At 38.6% G+C, this 19066-nt stretch overlaps 1 protein-coding gene across 1 annotated transcript; it reads right to left on the bottom strand.

Annotated features, from left to right (window-relative positions):
• Positions 1–17483: 17483 nt before the first annotated feature.
• Positions 17484–18446, bottom strand: LOC101823205 (olfactory receptor 13C8-like). Its single transcript, XM_040741959.1, has one exon. The coding sequence runs from the start codon at positions 18444–18446 to the stop codon at positions 17484–17486; it is 963 nt and encodes a 320-aa protein (XP_040597893.1).
• Between the last annotated feature and the right edge of the window lie 620 nt (positions 18447–19066).

Raw genomic sequence — 19066 nt, 5'->3', positions numbered from 1 at the left:
GGGACACAGTAGCCCTGTATTTGCTGTGACTTTCTCACCTGTCCTTAGGTTCAGCCCTGTGTCACGTTGTCTCCTTCTCTAAAGGACAACACTCAGCCTGCGTCAAAGTCATCAGCGTAATTCCATGAACTCCATGACACCTCGGTAATAAATGGAGAACAAGAAAGAACAAATGAGCCTGGCATTAGTCACCATCCACAGGGGACACACAAACGCTTTGGAAGTTGCTGTCACGTGCTGTCCTCACTTAGATGCTGCGGATACCTGCTGCCCTTGTTTATGTTGTGTGGTTCACCTGTGTCCTTGCCGTTTGCCTTTGTCCTTCCTTATGTGCATGTGGATTTATCACTATGTTTCAGTTTGTACCAGTACAATGTGGGATAGAGAATGTACAATAAAGTAATGCAAGTTCCATGTACTTTTTGTAGGTACCAATGGGTTCGTTTTTATTCTAGGATTAAGGAACCAAGCAACCAGGAAAAGCACACCAAAATATACCAACATTGGCACAAGAGATACTTTGTAGATTCTTTCACCTATAATAAAATACCAGCACTCTAAGGTCACCAACATACTGCTGAAATGATTGGGATAGCCTTCTGTCACCTACTTGGGGTCTCTGCTTTATAGTCTGTGGTTTGAGTAGGCTCCATACCTATACCAAGATGCCCCCAGATCATAACCCTGTAGAGGCCAATGTTTTAGCTGAGGTTTCCTACCAGACGCTCGGGAGCATGGGAAGCCATCATCAAAGCATGAGGCAGAGGGCCTGTCTACGCACTTTCAAGGACTCCTAAGTCTTTTTCACCCGGCTGGAGGGATGCAGCTATCTTTGGGCATCACGTTCTCTTGGAACTGCAGTTGTCATACTCAGCAGCAGTAAATGGCAAACAAGGAGCTTCAGCACTAGAGACAACAGGCTCAGAGCTGTCGAACTCCAGCATCAGTCTGTGTTGACAAGATCTGCTCCTGGCCACCCAGAGCAGGGCTGTCTTGCCTTTCTCCTTGGCTTGTCATAGCATGCCCTCCTGCTCTCCACAGCTGCCCCTCCTGGCCCTTCCTTAGACCAACCCAGAGTCTGCAGCAAGTCATAGGAATACTCCCTTGATATGTACCTGATTCCTCCTATCAGGCATACACATGTGGGTGTGCATGTGTGTGGGTGCTCATGCTCACATGAAGGTAAGTACACATGTATGCACATACATGTAGAGACCAGCACAAACCCTCAGGTATCTTCATCTTTGCTGGCGTTCTTTTACTCTTTCTTTTTCTTTTTGTTCTGCTTTATAGGTCAGAGTTCTCTCTCTGCATTTTCTTGGATGTTTTCTTTGTTCTTTTCAGGTATGCTTTCTTATCTTACCCTACTTAGCTCTAACTGACATCCTGATCAGGGACTCTCAGTTGAGAGACTGTCCCAATCAGACTGTCCTCCAGGCATTCCCGATTATTGTCTTATTTGCTGTCATGGAGAGCCCAGCCCTAGGTCATTAGCACTCAGCAGAGGGGTCCTGGGGTGTATAAGAAAGCCAGTAAGCGTGGCTCAGCAAGTGGGGTTCCCCCATGGTTTCTGAGTTAAGTCTGCTTTAGTCCCTGCTGTGGCTTCCCTCTTTGATAGACTGTAACCTGTAAGACGACTCTGCCCTTTTCTCCCCTAAGGTGCTCTTGGTCGTAGTGTTTGTCCCCGCAATGGAGATTATGACTGGACTGTTTCATATGTGGATTTCCAAAGTCTCCTCTTTGTTTCTTTGGAATAGAGTCTAATTTTGCTTCTCTGACTCTTGTGAACTATGATGGAATCAGTCTCTTGTCTATCATTATTCTCAATTGTTGTACTAGTATTTTACAATCCCTGAAAAACACATTTCAATAAGTGAGATTAATAAACTTTAGCCTACAACTTTCATATTTTGGATATTTTCATTTGTTTCTAATTTTCCTGAGTACTTTTTTATATAATAGTCACTGGTATCATGTATTTGGCTATCTAGTTTGCTCTGCCTCTACTAGAGACAATTTAAGATTAATTTAGAAATAGGCATTTATAATGAAAAGATATAACTTGTAAGAAAATTCTTAGTACAAATGCAAAATAATTTCTTTCATTTGCACTACTGCTGAAATATTTTTAAGAGCATATACTAAACATTCCTTAGAACCAGAGATTTTAACATTCCTATAAAGCATGCTATGTTACCAATGCAGGCCATTCATTGCCATCTTCCAGAACTTGAAGGTGAGACTTGAGTGCTGAAGACACTGCACACTTTGCACACAAACTTGGAGGACTCAAACCAGAACTGACATGGAAGTTTCCTCTCTGAGGAAAAGCTCTCATCATACCCAATGTTGCCATCCAATCTGCCAAGGGGAAAAGCAGGCTCTAAACCCTATGAACCACAAAATGGTAAGGCAGAACCAAGGGTGTAAGACTGGCACTTTATGTCTTGGGAGTAACCAGCAGCCCTCTGTGTGTGTGCATGTGTAGGCCAGAGGTTTACAACAGGTATCTATGTTGGCGGCTTTGACCTCACTTCTGCAGGGAGAGTTTCTTACTGAATCCACACTCATTGATTCAGCTAGACTGACTACCCAGTAAGCTCCAGTGATGGACCTGTCTGCCTTCCCATTTCATAGCACATGCATTACAGATGTGCACCAGCATGCCCAGATATTTATGTGGTTACTAGGGACTTAAAGTGAGGTCCACAGGCTTGCATAGCAAGCCCTTCATTGACTGGATCACCTCACAGGCCTCCCCTCTCTTTTGTAATCTTGTACAGAATACAATGTACATTAACGGGAGCCAGCACCATTACTCTCCCTAGCAAACCCTTGTCTTTCTGTTGGTCTCGCGATTCTTCCCCAATGGTGCTTCTGCTTTCATTCATTTTTTTTACTTAAGTAGATCTATCCACATGTCATTGGGAACCTAGACTGATTCAATAACTTGATTATTGATAATAGTAGATTGCAAATGAGGCACAGGCATTTATTTTGCACGGTCACATATATTCCTTCAAGTGAACACCTGCAACAGATATAGCCTTCCATTTCTTTATTGCTAAGAAAATTGAATGTTTCCTGTCTTCTCAATCACTGCTGACCTAAAAGCAACTTGTGGCAGCAACTCATCGTTCATGTTTTTGAAACTTAGGACACCTCCTTCACTCCGCTTTGAACCATCTCTGGGGATGGAATTTTTATATTCTTCTCTTAATTTGTATGAATGCAATTTTTATATCCTCTTAATTTGTATGAATGCCTACATGATGAATGATTGACATTGTTCTTCAAGATTTTTGCAATTAACTTTATTTTTTTATTTTTGATCTTTGCCATTTTTTATTGGATATAGTCTTTTTTCATACTGGTCTCCTGACTTTATTGAAGACCTATGACACTGTCTGTCATATTTATGGTATATATCTCACAGTTTATGTTTTCTTTGTATTTTTATAGGAAATATATTTTCTGTAACACATTATCGTCTGATTACAGTTTCTCCTCCCCCAACTCCTCCCAGATCCTCTTCACTTCCCCACTTATTGACACTCTGTCTTTCTCTCATTGGAAAAGAGATATTTTAATAATCATTAAGTATTAATATTGATTATTGGTATTAGCTATTATTGAAATCATTATTGAGCTATTATTGTTATCAAAAAATCAAAACACATGAACCAGAATATGGTAAAACAAAACAGAAAAAAAGAGCCAAAGAAAAACCATATAGATACTACTATTCATATGTTCATAAGCACAGAAAACCTATTTTAAAAAGTTATAAATCATAATATGTAAGCTAAAGATCTGCTAGTTTTTTTAAAAACGGTTCAGACAAAGCATTAGGAGACAAAAGGGGAAAAAAGTCTTTCAAAATACCATTGAGTTTATTTTGTGTTGGCCATTGATTGCTGGCCAAGGGGCTAATTCTCAAGTGTAGTTTATATACCCAGTGAGACTCCCAGGGACAAAACTAATTTTCCCTTTGCAAGTGGTTGTCACTTGCAGCTAGGTTCCAGCTAAGGGATGGGGACATGTGTCCAGTTCCCCTCTGAGCAGTGGACCCCATTAGACCTGTTAAGACCCTGTGTATTCTGCCACACTTTCTGTAAGTCCACACGTGTGTTTGTCTTCATTGTGTCTAGAGGACCTTGTCTCCACACTGTCCTCCATTCCCACAGGCTCTTACATGCCTTCTGCCTCCCTTTTCACAGAATTCCCTGAGTCTTGAGGGGAAATATTTGATGGAGACATCCCATTTAGAACTGAGTGTACAAGGATTCTCGCTCTCTGCACATCAGCCAGTTTTGAATATCTGTACTTGTTTCCATCTGCTGCAGGAGGAAGCTTCTCTGATGATAGCTGAGCCAAGCACACATCTGTTAGTGTAGCAGAATGTCATTGGGAGTCATTTTTATTGCTGCCTGTCTTTAGCAGAACAGTGGTATGTGGTTTTCCCCTAGGTCCCTGGGCTATCTAATCTCAGATTCTTGACCACTCAACCAGCATCAGGTATGGGCTCCATCTCATGGGATAGGCTTTAATTCCAGGCATAACACAGTTGTAGAGTATTTGGCTGCAAGCAACCTTTCAATGTGTCTTTCCTTTTGACTGTTTCAATTGTTTTTCTCCATTGAGTGAAATTTAAAAGACTGTCAGCATTATTATGTGACTTTTTATACTGGCATGTCTCAGCCATGGAACAGATTGTTCTTTTTAAATTTTTAACTTTTTCTAAAATGCTTTATAAAAACGTATGTTATCTTTTCCTCATTATTTATTTATCAAATACTTTAGACACCTCTTTATGCTAGGCACCTTGAACATCCTTGACAAGAACTTGAACATAATGTTTATAAAAATATTGGGTTCACAAATTTTTAATATTAACTTGAAGAGCACCATGCCATAACATAAAAAATCTTGCTTTATCTGTAATTATATACTTTTATGTTCAATATTGTATCATAATCAGTTTTTTGCATACTATCAAATTCCTAGGGAAAACATGATTCATAGCATTCATGTTTCATTTATATTTCACATTTATGTAATATACACTCTGTTTAAATAATGGGCTTTTTCTGCTTTCTCGTTTTTAGTAATGCTATAATTATTGTAACTTACAGTATAAAGAGAATCCTTCTATTTTATTTCATTAAAGTGTACTTCTGTTATTAACTACAAAAGCACAAAGAAGAGGAAGCATTCTAGCAAAATACTCAAACTGAACTTGTGGGTATCAGACAGATATCTTATAATGAGTCAGTTTGACTCCAGTAAGATGACAGACTCATATCTGCAGAACGACTAATGGTCACCACCTTCCGCTCTCCCCAGCCCACTGAAACTTATAGCATTGTGTGAAGTGAGATGAGCTACCTTAGGGTAATCACAACCACCAAGGTGCTCTTTGCTTTTTGTTGTATTTACAGCTGTGTATATAACCTTCATAATTCTCTAACGGAATCAAAGTATAGATACGCACTCTGTTCTCATGATAACTTTCAAGAATTTTACAAGCTATTTCTGAGTCTTGCTCATGCTAGCTTCAGTTCTGTTCCCTGTATTGCTGGAGAAAGCATCTTAGGAATGAGAGGTTTTAAAGGACTCCTACTTTCTCTTCTGGCTGCTGATTTAGCCTAACTCTACAGGAGCAAAGCCTCTCTCCTACATGAGAGGGAGAAGGGCAAAGTGATTCAGAGTTGGATGAGCCAGGTTGGTCAAGCTCCTTATCTACAGCTGCCAAGAAGTCACTAGACATTTCTGAATTTCAGGGTCCATATCAGTCATGGATAGGAGGAATGTAGAACTTTCCACCTGATACTTCCAATTTCAGAATTAATGAAGAGAAATATTTGAGTAATTTGACATAAACATGTGCAGGAGGTCCTCTATACATGTTCTCACAGTTCCTGTAGCTCTATTGAGATTACAGGTATGCATCTCTTTAAAAGAGAATGGCTTTGGAGTTGCAAGTCCATAAGTGAGCATTCTCATTTCTTGACTGTGGCTTAGCAGATTCAACTAAGCTGTTTGAGTCATGATATGAGCTTTATAAGTATCTCATCTGCCACCTACATGAACATTTTTAAACAGGCTTATGATGGTTGACATTTGAGAGAATCTTCAGGACAGTTGCCATTTGTACATGAACCAATGTTTGAATGCATTTTACCTACAGTTGGTGCCACATATGATCACTTTCAGCTGGGTTTTACAATGAAACAGATGTGCTAATCATTCTGCTTCAATAGTAAACCAAAAAAAATCCATAGGAAAGGAATCAAAATGAATCACCACCATCAAAATGTATAATGGATTCCCTGACAAGTTAGGGGAAATATAGATCATTTCCTTTTCTGAGGAATGTGTCTTTTGGGGTGGGTATTAAGGTTTCAAAGTCTCACAGCAGGCCCAGTCTCTCCTCCTTCCCTCATTTCTCTCTGTCTGCTGCCGATATATCAGAATATAAAGCTCTCGGCTAATCCTCTAGTGCCATGCCTGTCTGCTTCCCTCCATGAAGATAAGGGACTAAATCTCTAACTAACCAAGTACCCAGCTACACATTTTCCTGAATATGAGTTGCTTTGGCCAGGGTGACTCTTCACAGCAATAGAAAAGTGACTAAGACAAATCCTATCTTGGGTTACCATTAGAGTCTCCATTGTATCCTGCCGATAATTTTATGGATTTAAGCAAATATTGAAAGAAAAATGATTTCCCACTCCAAAAACTTTGCTCATTTTATCCCAATCAGCTCCATCATTTTTAAGAAACACAATAATTATATGAACTTTAAGTTAACTTTCAGAAATAAAAACAGCTGTTTGTGTGATTAAATGTATCCCCAGGATTATACCTGTATAATTAGTATATTTGAATGTAACAGACTAGATAGAAAGTGATAGACAAGTCTTTAATCCCATGTGACTAAACAAAATACAATATTATGCATGCTTTTTTCCACATTCAATCACTCCGACTCTGTTTTTTACAGGAATACATCTCATTTACACTATTGTTTTGTTTTATTTTCAGGTTTCAGAATATCTTATTATTAATGAATCTACATAGAGCATGACAAGATTTTCACCGAATACTGAATGTACTTTGAGATTTTCCCACATTATGACCTCACATGACTCTTGCTTAGTTTTAACTGCGGGGGGAATCAGTCTCCTAGGAACTCGACCCCATGACTCCCTCCAGGAAACTTGTGGAGGGAAGAGTGATGTTAAAGTTACCCTTCCAGTTTAACAGCTTGACTTTAGACCATTAGCAGGCACATGGGATCCCAGCCCTATGCAACTTATTTGTTCCTTTCAATCAGACAGAAGTAGGTCAGTAAACTTATAATGACACCCTCTGAGATGTGGTTCTGTGCTCAGGTATAAATACTGACTGTGCTCTGTACTCCTGTGGGAGGGGATTACCCGGCTATGAGATAACAAGCAGAAAAGAAATGGAAACTTCCTATGCCTCTCTGAAATCCCTTTGTTTACGTGGCCAAGGCCTCACAGAGCAGAAAACTGGGGGATTTTAACAGGTCTTTTTTCAGTGAACAAAAGAAGTGAAGTGGCATTGTGGGGCAATGGGTGTATGAATTTGGGAGATTATTTAATGGTGTTTGAGTCCTAGCTAAAGTGCTTCCAGCTATGTGACCTAGGGTAATACACTTAACTTTGGCATGGTGTATGTAAGTTATATATCAAAAATGCATAATTTCGGCTTTTATTAATAATGACTGTACCTCAGTAACGTGTTTAAGCTTCTCTGATTTACAATAAAAGTATTAGTAAATATTAAACATGATAATAAACATAGATTTCTATCTGGTCTCTTGAAGACTCTTAATTTTTCTTATTTGGGATTTTTAATTTTTACACAATTATATGTAAGACATTCTCCGTTTCCCCCACTATCTTTTCTTGCCTGGTGTCTGCTGTTAACTCATCTTTGTGACCCTAGTAAATTCAGTCCCTATATTTATATCACATATAACTGCATATATATTGTTATATATGTGCAAAAATTCTAGGAATTATAAATAAGATAAAGAATGTTTGTCCTTTTGAAACCGGCTTAATTTGCCTCGTGTGATTATCTATAGTTGTATCCACCTACCTGCAAATAACCTATTCACAGTTAACAAAGAAAATTCCATTGTATGCATATTATATACATACATTAATATTTTCCTTATTGGTCTGTGTGGGACATCTAGTCTTGTTTTATAGCATGGCTATTGTGAATAGTGCTGCATCAGCCACTGATGATGAGGACTCTCTGTAATATGGTTAGAGTCCTACCTGTTCCTGTGATAACCATGGACTCAACACAAATGACTTTCCAACCTGCTCCAATGGAGCCAATCTTGGATGTATTGGCTCAGAGTCCCCCCTTTTCTATGATAATTTTTCTGTTATGTTTGATATCAGTATGTGCAATTTTCTTTCCTAGCATTAAGGTTTCAGTTTTAGGCTTTCACAGTGCCTTGGCTTTGAGCTCTGTCTCTGCACATCCTTGACTCTCTTCCAACCCTTAGCTAGCCTCCTTGCTTCTCCTGTTAACAGTAGTACTTCTTTTCCTAAAAAGTGTGAGTAGGTAAGAAATGGCTCCAATGAATTTTTCACAAACAAAAAGTCATGATGCATAATATTTTCACGAAGAAGCACATTATCAGAAGCATCAAACACAGTCCTAGAATCAGTAGTTATGTGCAAGTTGGTTGCCTTCATCCTGCAAATCCGTTCTTACCATTAACAACTGCACTCCCCCTGATCTATTGATCTGGATTTGTTGAATAAATCATCTTCTGGCATGAAGGAAGGTCTACCTACAAGGATTGTTAAAATAGTATGTTTAATTCTCAAAATAAAAGAGGACATTTAGGTTCAGGAAGAAAATCATTTGCATGGGCTCTTAAGGTGAATGTAAGAAAGGCAGGTATGGAGGCAAGCATCTGTCTACACAGTTTAAAACTTATGTACATTCAGACTTAACATAAAGGGTTTCTGCCTCTATTATTAAGTGAAAATATCTTCAATCATCTTTTCTTCTTTAAGGATACCACACTGAAAACCCTTGTCCCTTGACTGACTCAGGCTTGGTAAAGCCCTTGGTAATGCTTGTGGTTACCTTTTTAGGAAGTTCAAGCATGTGTATGACAGTCCCAGGAGGAAGGTGCTATGGACAGACTCGTGAACACTTCTGTGTTATCACTTTCTCATAATTAGCCCAGACTTGGTCATCATCCTGTAAATTTTGCCTATTTGTTCTGTTAACAGGTTTGAAGAAAACCCAGGCTAAAATGTACTTAGGACATTCTCCTACATTTCAATAACTAGGGATCAGTAATCAAGATCAGAGACATAAGGTAGGAAAAGTTCTATTTGAAGGACTGTCTTAGTTTCATTCCTGTCACAAAACGTGGCAATGTAATAAATGGTTTATTTTTGACTCACAGTGCAGTGCTGCAGCCCCTCATAGCAGGGATGTCAGCGCAGGAACTTGAGACAGCTGGTGACATCACACCAGAGTCAGGAACAAGCAGAGGCGAATACATCCACATTCATGCTCTTGCTGTCTTACACACAACTCAGTTCTGACAGTCCTTTACCCTGGAAGTGAAATTACCAACCAGTCAGCGGCCATCACAGCTCCATGTTTCATCCAGTCACGTGGCTGGTGCGTGACAAGTAACACAGTCTCTGACCAAATAACTTCGGGATGGGGCTAATGGGGTTCCTTTTTGAGCTTTCCAGTTTTGCTTTGTGAAAAAACAATTGGCCATTGATAAGAAGGGTCTTATGACTTAGGCGTCCCTGAGTCAACTTAAGAGGAGTCTGACAGATTATCTCTAGGATCCATTTAAAAATCAGTTTCTTCCCTTTCCCTCTTCTAACTCTCCCTCCTCAGATTTTCTGTGATTTCACAGACCTTGGGTTATTTTCCTGATTCAAATAAATAACTGGACTTTAGATTTCCCACTGACCAGTCAGCCTTATAGAATAGAAAACCCGCTGAAGCGTCCAAGTAGGTTAACGTCTGTGTTTCTTAGAGTCTTTGTCTGTAACTAACAATAAGGTCATATGACTCTCAATATTATTATTAAATGTGAATCAGAAATAGCACCATGCAAATATACAACATCACCTAGCGTGACAGTTCTGAATTCACATTCTCTGATCTTTTTTCATCTCAACTTCCTTTTGTTTCTTTCCTTCTCTCTTCTGCTCTCAGAAGTCAACTTCCTATCAAGAATTTAAATGGGAATATTCATAAAAAACTATGTGTGTATCCAGCATAGTTTACTATATGTTGCTCAATATTATTGAATTATATTTCCTTTTAGCAGCAGTGAAGGTAAACATATTTTACAAAGAGTATACTGTAATAACCAATCAATCAGAATAAACACTAAGTGTAGATAATAAATACAGCTACAGAAGTAACTAAAAATCAGGGGCTTTGTTCCATGAAGGTTTACATTTTTAACTTTTTCTATGATCTATACAAAGGGCAAAATTCAGATAGAACTTATTCCTATGCTCATAATAGATGTTCATGGCAGATATACATTCAGACTGGCATGATCAGAACTATTAAACATTTTTTCTTTTTTTTTTAGAGGCACTCTTATTTTACATGTCACTTCCACTATACCTTGCCCTCCCATCTTCTCATGCCCCCCACCGACCTCCCCAACCCACCTACCCCCACTCCCCAAGGATAGTGAGGCTCTTTAACGTATCTTGGCTGCAATAGTATCCCTCCACAGAGAATGGGCTCCCAAAGTCCATTTGTGCACTAGGGATAAACACTGGCTCCACTGTTAGAGGTCCCATAGACTGCCCAGGCCTCCTAGCTGGCACCCACATTCAGAGGGCTTGGTTTGGTCCAATGCTGGTTCCCCTATCTTTACCACACTAGGTCAGGTTAACTGTTTCTGTGGGTTTCTCCAGCACAGTCTTGGTTCCTTTGCTCATCCTTCTTTGCTCTCTGCAACTGGATTCCAGACTATGGCTCAGTGTTTAGCTGTGTGTCTGCTTCTGTTGCAATCAGCAACTGGATGAAGGCTCTAGGAATGGCAACAAAGGTAGTCATCAATCTCAGTATAGAGCAAGGGCATCAAAGGCAGCCTCTCCACCACTGCTTAGATTCTTAGTTGGGGTCATCCCTGTGGATCTCTGAACATTTCCTCAGTGCCAGACCTTTCTCTAAACCTATGCTGGCTCCCTTTATCAAGTCATGTGCTTTCTTGTCCTCATCTATTACTCCACTGTCTCAGTCCTCCTTATCTCTCCTGTACTCCTCCCCCCTCCCCTTTTACCCCTCTTCCATTCTGACCCCGTCCTCTTTCCCCCCACCATGGTCCCAATTTGCACAGGGGTTCTTGTAGCCCTCCCCTTCTTCTCTGGGGGTCCTCTTTGTTTCATAGTTTCTCTGGTGGTGTGGATTGTGGGCTGATAGTCTTTGCTCTATGTCTAAAATTCATGTATGAGTGAGTACATACCATGCTTGTCTTTCTGTAGTTGGGTTACCTCACTCAGGATGTTTTCTTCCAGTTTCATCCATCTTGTACTATGAGTACAAGATTTCATTGCTTTTTTCCCACTGAGTAGTACTCTATTGTGTAAATGTACACTTTCTCCATCCATTCTTTGGTTGAGGGGCATCTAGGTTGCTTCCAGGTTCTGTGTATTACAAATAATGCTGCTATGAACATAGTTGAACATATATCCTTGTTGTATGAATGTGCATCTTTTGGGTATATACCTAAGAGAGGAATTGCTGGATCTTGAGGTAGACTGATTCCCATTTTCCTGAGGAACCACCATACTGATTTCCAAAGTGGTCATACAAGTTTCTACTCCCAGGAGCAATGGAGGAGTGTTCCTCTTTCTCACATCCTCTCCAGTATAGACTGTCATTAGTGTTTTTCGTTTTAGCCATTCTGGCTCGTGTAACATGCTATCTCATAGTTGTTTTGATTCGCATTTCACTGATGGCTAAAAATGTTGAGCACTTTCACATGTGTCTGTCAACCATTTTAGATTCCTCTGTTGAGAATTCTCCGTTTAGTTCTGCAACACACTTTTTAATTGGATTGTTTGGTGTTTTAGTGGCTAGCTTCTTGAGTTCATTGTATATTTTGGAAACCAGCTCTCTGTCAGATGTGGGGTTGCTGAATATCTTTTCCCATTCTGTGGGCTGTCATTTTCTCTTGTTGACTGTGTCCTTTACCTTACAGAAGCTTCTCAGTTTCAGGAGGTCCCATTTATAAATTGTCCATCTCAGTGTCTGTGATATTGGTGTTTGATGCTGCAACGATAAATGGCACACTTATTGAGAGTATAGGTAAGTATTTATTGTAGAAATTACAAGAGAAAAACAAGCAACCCAAATGAGCCGAGTATTATTCTACCACCAAACTGGAAGCCAAAAAGAAGGTAAGAGGTTCTGCTGCTCAGTCTTTCCTCTATATACGCCCCTTGCCATGCCCAAAAGTGGGCCTGGCTAGTGATGTAGTTCACCGCCTATGTCTGTATACGTCTTTAGTCACACCTAAAGTGGGTATGGTTAGCAGTGTGGTAAACCGCCCTTTTATTACCTCATCTCTATGTGCCTCTAATATGCCACATGGTTAATGGCGCAGTACTAAATTTCCCCCTACATGTGTTATGTTCAGGAAGCAATCACCTGTACCAATTCATTCAGGGGCACTTCCCACTTTTTCTTCTAAAAGGTTCAGTGTGCCTGGATTTATCTTGAGGTCTTTGATCCATTTGGACTTAAGTTTTGTGCATGGCAATAGATATGAATCTATCTGCAGTCTTCTACATATCTGCATCCAGTTATGCCAGGGCCATTTGCTGAAGATACTTTCTTTTTTCTATTGTATAGTTTTAGCTTCTTTGTCTAAAATCAGATGTTAGTAAATGTGTGGGTTAATATCAGAATTTTCAGTTAGATTCCATTGGTCTATCTGTCTGTTTTTGTGCCAATACCAAGCTGTTTTCAGGACTATGGCTCTAGAATACAGCTTGAAGTCAGAGATGGTGATGCCTCCAGAAGTCACTTTATTGTATTAGGTTGTTTTGGCTATCTGGTTTTTTTTTGTTTTTCATATAAAGTCGATTATTGTTCTTTCAAGGTCTGTGAAGAATTGGGCTGCTATTTTGATGGGGATTGAACTAAATCTGTAGATTGCTTTTGGCAGGATTGCCATTTTCACTGTGTTGATCTTACCTATCCAAAAGCATGGGAGATCTTTCAATTTTCTGGCATCTTCTTTAATGTCATTCTTTATAGACTCAAAGTTCTTGCTATACAGGTCTTTCATTTGTTTGGTTAGCATTACCCCAAGATATTTTATGTTCTTTGTGTCTATTGTAAAGGGTGATGTTTCTCTGATTTCTTTCTCAACCACTTTGCTGCCCATATAGAGTAAGGCTACTGATTTTCTTAATTAATTTTGTATCCTGCCATTTTGCTTAAGGTGTTTATCAGCTGTAGGAGTTCCCTGGTAGAGTTTTTCTGGTCACTTATGTAAACTATAATATCATCTGGAAATAGAGAAAGTTTGACTTCTTCCTTTCCAATTTGTATCCCATTGATCTCCTTTTGTTGTCTTATTGCTCTAGCTACAACTTCCAGTACAATTTTGAAGAGATATGGAGAGAGAGAGGACAGCCTTGTTCTATTCCTGATTTTAGAGATCTCAATTTAGTTTGATGTTGGCTGTTGGTTTGCTGTATATAGCTTTTATTATGTTCCTGTTATTCCCAATCATGAAGGGGTGTTGGATTTTGTCAAAGGCTTTTTCAGCATCTAGTGAAACAATCATGTAGTTTTTCTTTTTCGGTTTGTTTATATGGTAGATTACATTGATGGACCATCCCTGCATCCCTGGGATGAAGCTTATTTGATCACGGTGGACGATTTTTCTAATGTGTTCTTGGATTCTATGCGCCAGTATTTTGTTGAGTATTTTTGCATCAATGTTCAAGAGGGTTATTGGTCTGGAGTTGTCTTTTTTAGTTGTGCCTTTGTATGGCTTGGTACCAAGGCAATTATAGACTTGTAAAAAGAGTTTGGCAATGTCCCCTCTGCTTCTATTGTGTGAAACAATTTGAGGAGTAGTAGTATTAGTTCTTCTTTGAATTTCTGGTAGAATTCTGCAATGAAACCATCTGTCCCTGGACCTTTTTTGGTTGGGAGACTTTTGATAACTACTTCTGTTTCATTAGGGGTTATAGGTCTATTTAAATTGCTTATCTGTTCTTGATTTAATTTTGGCAAGTGATATCGATCCAGAAAATTGTCCATTTCCTTTAGATTTTTTAATTTTGTGGAATAGAGGTTTTCAAAGTTTGACCTGATGATTCTCTGGATTTCCTCAGTGTCTGTTGTTATTTCCCCCTTTTCATTTCTGATTGTGTTAATTTTCATGCTATTTCTCTGCCTTTTCATTAGTTTGGAAAAAGGTTTGTCTATCTTGTTGATTTTCTCAAAGAACCAACTCTTTGTTTCATTGATTCTTTATATTGTATCCTTTTTTCTCCTTTATTGATTTCAGCCCTCAATTTGATTATTTCCTGGCATTTACTCCTCCAGTGTGTGTTTGCTTCTTTTTGTTCTAGAGCTATCAGTTGTGCCGTCAATTCTGTAGTGTAACTATTCTCCAGTTTCTTCATGTGAGCACTTGGTGGTATGAACTTCCTCTTAACACTGCTTTCAAAGTGTCCCATAAGTTTGGGTATGTTGTGAATTCAGAACTATCACGCTAGGTGATGTTGTATATTTGAATTCTAAGAAGTCTTTGATTTCTTTCTTTATTCCTTCCTTGACCCAGGAATGATGCAATTGTGCATTATTCAATTTCCATGAGTTTGTAGGGTTTCTGCAATTTATATTGTTGTGGAATTCTAACTTTAAACCATGATGATCCAATAATATATAGAGTGTTATTCAAATTTTTTGTAACTGTTTACATTTGCTATGTTGCTGAGTGTGTCATCAATTTTAGAGAAGATTCCATGTGGCACTAAGAAGAAGGTATTTTCTTTTGTGTTTGAATGGCATAGTCTATAGATGTCTATTAATCCCCATTGGGTCATAACTTCTGTTAGTTTTTTTTTATTCTTTGTTAAGTTTCTGTTTGGTGGTACTGTCTATTTGTAATAGTGGAGTGTTAAAGTCTCCCACTATAAGTGTGTGAAGTTTTATATGTGATTTGAGTTTTAGAAATGTTTCTTTTATGTATGCGGGTGCCTTCATATTTGGTGCGTAGATGTTCAGATTTGAGACTTCATCTTGATGGACTTTTCCTGTGATGAAAATGAAATGCCCTTCTTCATCTCTTTTGATTGATTTTAGTTTGAAGTCTAATTTTTAGTTATTAGGATTGATATACAGCAACTTGTTTCTTGGGTCCATTTGATTGGAAAAAAATTTCCCAACCCTTTACTCTGAGGTAACATCTATCTTTGATGTTGAGATGTGCTTCTTGTATGCATCAGAAGGATAGATTCTATCTTCGTATCCATTCTCTTATCGCATGTCTGTTTATAGGCAAGTTAAGACCATTGGCAATGAGGGATATTAATGCCCATTGATTGTTAATCCTTGTTTGTTTTGGATTTGCTGGTGGTAGTGTTGTTGTGTGTGGATTTCCCCCCCCCTTTTTCTTTTGGTGTTTGATAAGTGGTATTATCTATTGCCTATGTTTTTGTGAGTGTAGTTATCTTCCTTTGATTTGAGTTTTCCTTTAAGCACTTTCTGTAGGGCTGTATTTGTGGATAAGTATTGTTTAAATCTGATGTTGTCATGGAATATCTTGTTTTCTCTATCCATAGTGATTGAGAACTTTTCTGGGTATAGTAGTCTTGGCTGGCATCCATGTTCCCTTAGTGTTTGTAGAACATCAGGATCTTCTGGCTTTCAGTGTTTCCGTGGAGAAGTCAGGTATAATTCTGAATGGTTTGACCTTTTTCCTTTGCTTTTCGTAGTATGGTTTAACACAATAAAAATTTACTTACTGGTTCTGTGACATATTTGACATGTGACATGTAGATTCTGACAAAATAACTAAGGAATATGAGTTAATGAGTCTTTTTTAATTGTCCTGGTTTATATTGTGAAATAACAAGCCATTAATAAGAAAGGTATTGTGCGCTTTTTCATACAACAAGTGGCTGCAGTCACTTCCTTTAGAGTTTTACTCCATGGTCAATGACCACAGGCCTCAGAGTTAAAGAAGGGAGTAGTAGTCTTTGGAACTAAGTATAACTCTCTCAGTGAAATTTGGGTCTTTATTGATCCAGTGGGTGCTAACTCACATGATTGCACTGTTCAACAAAAAGGCATAATTTCCATTTTGGACCATCAATTTTATCCCTTCTCTCCCAAATCAAGTTCACTGAAGCATGTAGCTCAATGTCTTTGGTTGCCCACCGTCGAAGGCAAGTTTTAATCAGTTACCAGCTCTTGTAGCTGCATTGATGCTTACAGAGAGTGGTCCATCCCATATAAAGCATGATGAGATGTTCCTTCTAGGCATCATGCAACTCAACTTACAAGAGGCATGCTCTGTCTGTCACAGTGTCGCCTAAGGTTTAAGAAGTTACAACACCACATGCATTATTAGGGCATTTTGATCTATGCATTCTCATTGTGAACAAAGTCTCAGTAAAGCATCCTTACTAGGAGGAAAAAAGTGTTTGCCCTACCCTTCCCCGGTTATATTATGAGCATAACAAAGAATGCAAATGGTATTACCTTAGCTACTACATAATGTTTGTGTGACAAAATACCAGTATATACAATGTATTTAAAATATTTAATCTTATCTGTTTTTCCCCTTTAGTAAATGTTGCTGTTTCCAGTTTGTGAGAAATACATTTATAGCATCACACATCAGGTGGTTCATCCACCAATTTAAAAAATTTTAGTGCTTATTTTGTTTCAGACCATGTTATAAGTTGGGATACTGTAGGCTAAAGATAAGATTCGGTCATCGGGAAATTTACAAATAATACAAATTGAATATAAATAATAAAGAAGTGAGCAAATAAAGTGAATGTTTAATATTGTGTACTGATTTAATATTGTCAACTGATTTAATATACAATTTGCCTATTGGTCAACAGTGCACCTACAACAGGCTACACATTGATTCTAATGACCTTATGTAAATGTGTTTCTTAAAACGTTTTGACTAATGTTTTCTAAATGTTGTACACTTTATTTTTCCTTGCTAGAAAGTATTAAAATATTTTCAGCATTCTTGCATTTCTGTAATAGTGTATGTTACAAATGTCATTATGTATCATTTCTGCATTTATATCAACTTAATTGTAACAAAAGTAACCAAAATATTTTGTTTTTTGAATTTTCATGTTGTATATTAGTCTTTATGAATTTTATATTTATAACAACTTGAAATAGTGAGAGTCATGTGGTCTATATAATCACTTATGTTTTATCAGACACTTTCCTCCCAGCATGTTCTGAACAGCAGCCTTCACATCCTTGTTCCTCAGACTGTAGATGAGAGGATTGAGCATGGGAGTCATCACCCCGTAGAAGAGGGAGATGAGGGCCCCAATCACACTTTGATATTCTGCCCCAGCAGTAGCTTCAGACTTGGGCTTTGTGTACATGAAGAAGAGGGTTCCATAGAATATAATCACCACTGTCAGGTGGGCAGAGCATGTGGAGAAGGCCTTCTGTTTTCCTTCAGTGGAAGGGATCCTCAGAATAGTGGCAACGATGAAAATGTAAGAGATAGCAATGACTGACAATGGCACAGCTAGAAAAAGCAAATTTGACCCTGCCATGCTAATCACATTGACTGAAATATCTGCACAAGCCAGTTTCAGAACGGCCAGAATTTCACAGACAAAGTGGTGAATGACGTTTTTAGTACAGAATGGTAATCGCACTGCAAGAGATGTCTGCACCAATGAGTCAAGAAACCCAGCGACCCAGCATCCAGCTGCCATGGGCACATAGGTACCCTTGCTCATGATGGCAGGGTACCTCAGCGGGTAACAGATGGCCAGAAAGCGGTCAAGTGCCATCATGCCTAGAAGCACACATTCTGTGGCACCCATGGCAAAGGAAAAGAACATTTGCACCATACACTCAGGGAAGGAAACCCTCTTCCTTCCCTTCAGAAAGCTACCGAGAATCAGTGGGACAGAAGAGCTTGTGTAAAAGATATCCAGGAAGGAAAGGTTGCAGAGGAAGAAATACATGGGGGTGTGCAGGCGCACATCATAGATGACTACCGAGACAAGGACTCCATTTCCAAGCAGGATCATCACATACGTGCATAAAACTAGCACGAATAGAACTTTCTGGAGCTTTGGGTGGTCAGAAAGCCCCACCAAGACAAATTCTGTCAACATGGAGTCATTGGATGTCTCCATATGGATATGCCCGTCCTCCAGCAGAATTCTGGGAATAATGGAAAGAAAACTATTAATGAAATTTCTAAGAGCCACTTCTTAAAATTACACTAATCTTTGTCACTGATGACCTTTATTTAGATGTCACAGTATAAATGAGTAGATATTTTTCAATACTATTTATTTTTAATTAAGAAGTTTTAGTTTTAAAATATTTAATTGAAATAGAATTACATTGCTCCCTTATCCCTTTTCTTCCTCCAGCCCTTCTCAGATACCCATCCTCGAATTTTTTTCACATCTCTCCTCACTCTCAAGTTAATAAATTTTTTTCTTGGTTTATATGTATTGTGTGTGTGTGTGTGTTGTGTGTGTGTGTGTGTGTGCACAAATATACATAAATATAACCGGCTGAATTCTTTCTGTTTGTTTGTGTGTGTTAAAGTGTCTCACCACAAATCAGAGTCCGGAATAAGGAATGCCTTCCTGAGTTTTCTCCATTAAAAAAATAAACCTTTAGAAGCCAGTGTTACTGCCTTATCTACAAGATCTGATTTAATTGGCTGGAAATGAGTGTCTAACAACCTGAATTTAGTGCACAGATGTTGAAGATTAATTATCTGTAATACAATGTTTTGTGT

The sequence above is a fragment of the Mesocricetus auratus genome, unplaced genomic scaffold, assembly GCF_017639785.1.
Source record: "Mesocricetus auratus isolate SY011 unplaced genomic scaffold, BCM_Maur_2.0 Super-Scaffold_6730, whole genome shotgun sequence".
In the NCBI taxonomy this organism is placed as follows: domain Eukaryota; kingdom Metazoa; phylum Chordata; class Mammalia; order Rodentia; family Cricetidae; genus Mesocricetus; species Mesocricetus auratus.
Note: the sequence above shows the minus strand (reverse complement) of the source record. Positions and strands in the feature narration are given on the sequence as shown.